This window comes from Wolffia australiana, chromosome 3 (genome assembly GCF_029677425.1).
Source record: "Wolffia australiana isolate 7733 chromosome 3, ASM2967742v1".
NCBI classification, from domain to species: Eukaryota; Viridiplantae; Streptophyta; class Magnoliopsida; order Alismatales; family Araceae; genus Wolffia; species Wolffia australiana.
In genome coordinates, this window is record NC_135837.1 from 15,601,943 (window position 1) to 15,609,308 (window position 7,366).

The 7,366-nt window shown below is 43.8% G+C and overlaps 2 protein-coding genes across 8 annotated transcripts; both read right to left on the reverse strand.

Moving 5' to 3' along the window:
- Positions 1–655: 655 nt before the first annotated feature.
- Positions 656–5,174, reverse strand: LOC144701041 (uncharacterized). 5 transcript variants are annotated; one of them, XR_013580914.1, is made up of 6 exons: positions 4,955–5,174; positions 3,762–4,881; positions 1,499–3,694; positions 989–1,277; positions 836–899; positions 693–751 (listed from the first exon to the last, which is right to left on the reverse strand). XR_013580914.1 is itself a non-coding variant. In XM_078572719.1 (3 exons), the coding sequence occupies exons 2-3, from the start codon at positions 4,809–4,811 to the stop codon at positions 1,655–1,657; spliced, it is 3,090 nt and encodes a 1,029-aa protein (XP_078428845.1). In that variant the 5' UTR covers positions 4,812–4,881; positions 4,955–5,174; the 3' UTR covers positions 1,347–1,654. The 5 variants fall into 5 exon arrangements, 1 of the variants encoding a protein (XP_078428845.1); XR_013580912.1 differs by having other exon boundaries at positions 656–899; XR_013580913.1 differs by lacking the exons at positions 693–751; positions 836–899 and having other exon boundaries at positions 959–1,277.
- On the reverse strand, positions 5,160–6,352 carry LOC144701042 (Ubiquitin-like superfamily protein). 3 transcript variants are annotated; one of them, XM_078572722.1, is made up of 4 exons: positions 5,982–6,352; positions 5,700–5,805; positions 5,447–5,535; positions 5,160–5,353 (listed from the first exon to the last, which is right to left on the reverse strand). In XM_078572722.1, the coding sequence occupies exons 1-4, from the start codon at positions 6,232–6,234 to the stop codon at positions 5,325–5,327; spliced, it is 477 nt and encodes a 158-aa protein (XP_078428848.1). In that variant the 5' UTR covers positions 6,235–6,352; the 3' UTR covers positions 5,160–5,324. The 3 variants fall into 3 exon arrangements, with proteins under 3 accessions (XP_078428848.1, XP_078428846.1, XP_078428847.1); XM_078572720.1 differs by having other exon boundaries at positions 5,160–5,324; positions 5,436–5,535; positions 5,982–6,342; XM_078572721.1 differs by having other exon boundaries at positions 5,436–5,535; positions 5,982–6,332.
- Positions 6,353–7,366: the final 1,014 nt, after the last annotated feature.

Below are 7,366 nucleotides of genomic sequence, written 5' to 3' on the forward strand. Positions count from 1 at the left end.
TGATCTCTGTATTACATCATAGTTCACCAAGTCCAATCATGTATTCATGGACTTCATGATAAGCGTCACATGTGCACTAAAATGAATATATTATATTAATGAACATGGAACGAGACATGGAATATGTGATTGACTTGCTGGCCACATATATTTCCTTCACACCCCACCATTCAAAGGAACAGGGATCATTACTAAAAGCTTTAAATTTTGTATTCACACTTTGACAATAGAATATTGTTAATGTATGAAAAAAATAAATCTTTGAAATGAGATTTTATATCATGTTTAGAGAGAGAAAGAGTTTTCTCTCAAAATATTTTGAATACTGTGTCATAATTTATGAGGCTATCCATGAATTTTTAAAAGTCTATGTTTTAAATTGTTAGAAAAGTGATAATAAATTATGTTTTAAAATCTTATATTCTGATAATGACCTTTCATTATTTGTTAATATACTACTGCGATCATGGGGTGATTCTTGTGATAGATGAAGACCACGATGAGTCAGTATCTTTAATTGTACTTTGAAATCATTTTGAAAATAAATATGTATGTTACTCTAGCATTAATATCTTGCAAAATTGTAATAAGTATCTTGAGAAACACAACATTGGCTATGAATTGAATTGTTGGGACACCAGAAAATAATATACATGATAATGATTTACGTGTTTGCATTACCTTCAAACATGCAAGAATGAAACTCCCCTCATTGGCTGAATGATTCACCAGTTAACATTACATTTATTTCCTGTAGAAATGACTAGCAATGACTTATCATTTCTTAATTCTATATTATGGACTCTACAATGATAGAGTTGCAGGTGCAGCTCACAGTAAAAATGGGGTTCCAACAGCAGCTGATATGACTGCCATGATGGTGCTTTTGGCCGACGTGGCTACAGCAAAGGCATAACATGGTGAATTGGCATACAGTGTGGCGGTGTGGTCGGATAAGGATTGCACAACCAGAAAATCTAGGACTTACCTCATGAAAAAAAATACATATTGCCAAGGTCGCACCTCCTTAAGACCTCAGCCACATATCACTCTTTGCTCTCTCAAAGAGTTCCCTCTTCAGAATGCTGATAGTGAACCAGATCCTCGCCTTTATAGCTCTCCGGAGCCTTGAGCAAAACAATATAGGCCAATAGATTTTGCATGATCTGCGCCAGCATGTCTTTAAAATGCTTCCTCCTCTCCTCTCAAAAACACTCCAGTTCTGCCTTCATTTCATTGACCCAAGTTCTTGGACTTGACTCCAATGGGTAGAATCCCTGACAGATCGATTAGAATAGAGGAGATTCAAAAGAATAAAAAGTCAAAGAGGTAGAGAAAGAAGGATATGATCAATTGCTCTCGAATCACTGCAATCAAAGGTCACAAGACTTTTCCATCCTTCAGGGAGCTCTAGCAAAGAGATAAAGATAGGATGGTACAGATGAATGAGAGATATAGATAAATGAGAGAGAATTAGAGAGGGTTTCAATCTTTGCACCTTAATTATTCAGGGTACATCAACACAGGTGGTCCTCCAAGAGCAGCTTGCTCTGCTTCTAGTCCTCCAGCAGGACGCCAGAGCACCAAAACACCAACCACAAGCTGATGTAGAATCTGCAACTCAATCTCACTGAATGGAGGCCGTGCACTTCTTTTACCTCTTCCCTCTGCTACCACTCCTGCTGCTAGACCCCCCCGACCCATTCGAGAGATAATTCTCAACCTCTTCCATGACCCTTGGCTCCATCTTATGCCCTTTATTCGCGGCCCTGATCTTCCTCCACACCTGCTGCCGCACCACCCGCCTCTCCGCCACTGAAAGATTCTTACACTTATCCAATGCCTTAAGCAGGTTAATCAGCACCCCCCTGAAGATGCCCCCCGCCTTCTCCAGCCCCACCAGCTTCTCCACCACCTGAAGACCCAGCATCTGCTCTGCACCAGGCTTGCTTCCCATCTCCATCATATCCAGCACTGATAGCATGCCCACTTCCCTTGCTTTGGTATTTCTCGCACCCAGCAATTGCACCACTTCCTCCATCAACCGGGGTTTCATCATCTCCTCACCTGCCAAGAAAACCATCTGATGAAAAGCATTATACGCTGCATCCTGCACATCCCTCGTCTGGCCATGGTTCATCATCTTCACTAGCTCGAGTGCAACATCGCAGCGCAGCAGCGCCCGCACAGCAGGCTCACCCCCCGTGCAAGCCAGTTTCGTCACCAGCAATGCAGACTCAACCTTCTCTTGGCTGGAGTTTGAGTTCCTCAGAGAATCTGCCAAGTGGCTGACGAGCGGGCTATTGAGAATCATGTTAAGTATGGTTGGGTCCCCCGCCTTCTCGATGATAGGGATGAAATCACGGGTGGTCCTTGCCACCGCAACTCTCCCTACAATATCTTCCATAGTCTGCGGCTTTAGCAGGTCGTCAGAGAGGACAAACCTCTCCAGCCTGATTCTGACGTTCCAGGGCAGGAGATTTAGTCTCCCGGGCTGGAAGCACGCCAGCTGGTTCCCCTTGCTCTGCTCATGGAACACTTTCAGAACGACCATGGCATGGTGCTGGACCACCTCCGAGCCCTGTTCAAGAAGACAGACAAGGCCCTGATCGATTCCTGCTTCCACCATCAACTGCACTGCTTCAGACTTGCCAGCTTTGGCCAGAGACAGAATGGCGGCAAACGCAGAGTCGTGACATTGCTCTAATTGAGGGGAGAGCAGCTCAGCAAGGAAGCTTAAGGGGACCTCAGTTAAAACCTTTTTTATCATTCTGAAGCTCCCGTGTTCGGCGAGCTTTGCAACCAAGCTGAGTAAGCTGGCCTGGGTGGCCGGTTCACTGCAGTTTATGAGCATCTCCAGCAGCTTATCCAAGGCTTCAGTCTGCTCCAAGGCAAAGGCGCAGTCAAGGTAGTCCTCTTTTGATAATAAGTTGGTGATGACCTTGGCAAGTGCAGCAATTGTGGCTGGAGACCCAGAGGAAACTAGCTCCAGTACTCTTGGGCCCACCATTTGGCTGAAACTCTTTCTGCTGGCTTCCAGCTCTGAGATGGACTTGCTTGCCATTAAAGCCTGAAACATGGATTCCAATACAGCCGCAGCCTCCATCTCGTGGGATAAGCTGATGAGTGTTTTCATCTTATCCATGGCAAAGTTCTTGACTTCTTCTTTCCCAAAGATGAAGAGCCAAGGAGCAGCACCTGCCATGGCTTTGTCTGAGGAACCTGTCAGTAAGGTTTCTATGGCGTTGCTCATCATGCTTTCCAGGTACAGAGCGACCATGTCGTGGACGAGGTAACCAAGGTCAGCTTTCATCAGTAGGGAACCTTCCACTAGCTTGCCGACGGCCAATGGGAAGAAGGACCCGAGCCCAAGTGCTGACCAGAGAGCTTCCAGGCAGATCTCAGGAACAGGTTCAACCCATGAAATGGCAGCCAAGATGGTGAAGAGTACCCGAGAGTCATCTGGCATATCCTGTAAGCTGAATTCAAAGGATCCAAAGATGGTCAACGTGTTCTCGCATGCCTTCTCATTGACGTAGGAAACCGGTCCCGGCGTGCATGTGGCATAGGAGGAGAGGTTGGCGATCGCCTTCTTCCACTTGTCTGTGCTTGTTTCCTTCCTTAAAGCCTTGCCCATGACTGCAACAGTGAGAGGATGGTGCCCACAGCGGTCCAGCAAGTCCTCTGCAAGAGGCTGGTGAAAAAATGTTAAAATTTAGCATAAATTTTTGGAAATAAAAAGGATCAGAAAGGACTCATACAGGGAGTTCATCTCTTGTGAGAAGACTGTGATAGAGCAGGATCTCCTTGCTCATTTCCATGGCACTATCCTTCGTTATCTCAACCTTCTCAGCCTCTGTGATCTCATAGACACCCTCGTTTCTTGTGGTCACCAAATACTTGCAGCCATTATCATACAACTTGGTGAATCTTTCAACGATGTCCTGCTCCCAGACGTCGTCCAGAAGCAGAAGGATGCTCTTCCCGGCCAAAGCTGTCTGGAGCTTGCAGCATGCGTCCTCCAGGTCCATGCTCATGTCCTCTCTAGGAGTCTTCTCAATGGATCCCAGCTTCACTAACAATCTACATAACTTCTTCAACAGCCGTCTCTCGTATTCCTCCCTGCTGCCATGGGAAGCTGCTCTGCTGCACCACTGCCCAAACACGAGTTCTACAGCACCATCCACGAAGATTTTTGGTGGGTCAGACGCGACCTGGCGCGCCAGGCACGACTTCCCAATGCCAGAAAGGCCAACAATCAAGATCACTCTATGGGAATCCTCCTGCTCTAGCAATCTCTTGATGTCACAGCACTTAGTTGACAGCGGGTATCCTTTCTCTGCGCAGACCCTGGGAACAGAAGTGGCGTTCTCTGCAGTGGAATCAATGGCTTTCATGACGTTCTCCGATAGCGTCTGGAGCTCAAGCCAGCCGTTCAAGTCCGCATAAACAGAGTCAATCAGTCTGGCAAACGGATCGCCAGAGATGGAGAACCAGACGACCTTGATCATTTTCTTACCTTTGTTCTTTGTCGACATCGATCTCATCTTCCTGATGTTGTTATGCAACCGATCCACAAGCGCTGCCAAACTCTGCATTTGTCTTTCTAATCTTAAATCGTGGAGCTTATGTCCGTGTTTCTGCCTGGCACGTCTGGCCAAGCTTTCCAGCTCGGTTGCAAAGGATTCCAGATTTCGGATCTTCTTCGGAGCATCGCTGATGGAAGAAGACGCTTCTCGCAGCGCAGAAACCGCTTGTAACATGCAGGAAACGATCTGAGCCGCCGATGAGACGATTTGGATAGCATCCATCACGTCAGAGAAGTATTTATTTAGGAAAACGCTAGGTTAGAGGAGTGCACCAGCTGAGAGGAAGTAGCCTCTGCAGAATCAAGAACATCAGGATAGAATAATCCCCATTATTGACAAAATCAACGGATGAAATTAACCCTTACCGAGAAGATATTCAGGAGGAGGAGGATCGCGTTTATGGCAAGTACGGGAAGAACAACAGCGGTGGACGCGCACAGATAAACCCAGTTTGCAATAGCATCGAGCACACAGTTACAAGAGATTGTATCGACTGAAAACGAAGCATAAAGCACTGGCGAAGAAACCCTTCTCTAGAAAGCCGTAAGGAAGAAGAAGAAGAAGACGATCTCCGAGTAAAATCAATCAGTGGGCCTAATAACTTGTGGCGAAGTCGTAATTTTTTTCAATTTTAGGGCGAGAAGGAAAATGAGAGATCACTGGACGGAGAGCTTGTTGAGACCGTGGAAGAAGCGGTGCCTCCTCCGGCGAGAGCGAGAGTGCCTCTGTGAAACCCTAGATTGCACGTAAGGCGTAAATCGTACCTGGAAATCGGGGGGAAAAAATATAATCTGCGACAAAACCCACGAAAGAAACTGAGAAAGAACAAGGGAAATCATCGCTCACCCGAGAATTACCGCGAACACCGAAATTTTGCAGCAAAGAATCGTCGTCTACGAGCTTCTCGTTGTTGTGAGAGAGACAAAAGTTTGCCCAGACATGCCTCCTTTAGAAAAATCATTTCCCCATCCCAAAGTAAAAGTTTGGAATCATTTTGATTGTTTTATGCTGACAAAGACTCTGGATAATTTGACAGAGTGAAAAAAATCCAGAAAATCACAAATAAAGAAGCCAAAAGTCAACTCTTCACACTATACTGATTATACGTACCAAGAGATATGGCGATGTCCCATTTGCCCTTCCTGCATCTCTTCCGTTTTCTTCCTGATGGCTGACTTCAGGTCTTTAACCGTGGCCGAATTAGGCACAGCGACATCTAAAAAAGAAGAAGAAATTTTATAAAATTCCCAGAATTTTCTCAAAATCATGGTTAGGGATTTGACCCAAACATATAGAAACAATTTCCCCGCAAGCTCGTAATCAAGCACGATTCGCAACAGTAAAGGGTTCTCATTCTCGGAATTAAGAAAAGAAGGAGATTCTCATACGCACCAAAGGAAGAACCATCCATCTTCAAGACGGAGATTTTCATGGCACTTCCGAGCTCCAAACTGAGGAGAGTCTCGACATCAGCAAGGCTGGGCCTTCTCGGAACATCGGAGAGAATCGGATCGCTGAGGAGCGCCGAGAGCATCGATTGAAGGCCCATCCGCTTGGCGACGCCGCTGCCGTAGCCGATCGAAGCGTCGCTCGTCGCGCCCAAATTCGTGCCATCGCTCTGCGTTCGATCTCCGACCGTCGACATTCCGAAATTCAAAATCGAAGAAGACGGCGCCAAGCTTGCGCAGGTCAGAACTCAGAACTCAGTACTCAAACGGCGAAGGTTTAGAATTTATAGCCGATTCTATCATTTTTCTTCTAAACATTTATAAATTTGACAGGAGATTAATTGAAGCCAACTTTGGAATTATAGCCCCCCCCTATCATTTTTCTTCTATTCTTTTAAAGAGGATTTAATTAAAAATGTATAATATGCCGTGCGTTTTGTGACAATTTTGAAAAATATAGTACGAATTACTGTTTCTTGAAAACATTAATTCCGAATTGATCTCTCTCTCTCTCTCTCTCTCTCTCTCTCTCTCTCTCTCTCTCTCTCTCTCTCTCTCTCTCTCTCTCTCTCTCTCTCTCTCACTATCTACCTACCTATCTGTATATCTATATATATATATATCTACCTATTATATATATATATATATATATCTACCTATTATATATATATATATATCTTTCTCTTATACATGGTCTTTAATGGAATAGAATAAATTAAATAATTCATACACTGCTTTTCTAATATACATTACTGTTGTCAAAAAAAAATAATCTAAGGCAGCAAAAGTTTTATTCAATGGAAAATGTTGGGGCCTGATTTAATAGTTATCTAATGTCTTAACTGTATTCGGGAGAAAGGGGGAGGAGGAGAGACAGAAATACCTCTCTTAAGATATATATATATATATACTGCTCTTTACAAAATATATTAAAGTAGTAAAATTGTGAATTATGAGCCAAAAATAGTTTTATGGAAAATGATTGAGCTTAATTTAATAATCAACTAAATTAGGGAGAGAGAGACACCTCTCTCTCTCTTTGTGATCTGATATGGTTGTGATCTGATTGTCTGGTGTATTTGATCAAACACAAGGAAACAACAAATCATGATTGAGACCTGATAAAACATTACTGATAACACATAAGACCACCTTTACATGTTTATTTTCATTAAATTGTGTATATATGTGTGTTATGAAACCTACAATGATAGAATCCATTTTTAGAGCAATGTTTTGATTTTTTTGAAGTTATGATTATTTTAGGGATTGTTAGGACATCATATTCTGAAATGCAATAATTTTTTGAGTCGGAATATGATTTATCAT

Bases quoted from the DNA above. Each gene is read 5' to 3' on its own strand.
- LOC144701042 (XM_078572720.1), bottom strand. From the start codon at position 6,234: ATGTCGACGGTCGGAGATCGAACGCAGAGCGATGGCACGAATTTGGGC. The intron at 5,806-5,981 runs GTGCGTATGAGA...CTTCTTTTTTAG, and splicing joins GATGGATGGTTCTTCCTTTG to ATGTCGCTGTGCCTAATTCG. The intron at 5,536-5,699 runs GTACGTATAATC...ATTTTTCTAAAG, and splicing joins GGACATCGCCATATCTCTTG to GAGGCATGTCTGGGCAAACT.
- LOC144701041 (XM_078572719.1), bottom strand. From the start codon at position 4,811: ATGGATGCTATCCAAATCGTCTCATCGGCGGCTCAGATCGTTTCCTGC. The intron at 3,695-3,761 runs GTATGAGTCCTT...TTTTTTCACCAG, and splicing joins TCACAAGAGATGAACTCCCT to CCTCTTGCAGAGGACTTGCT.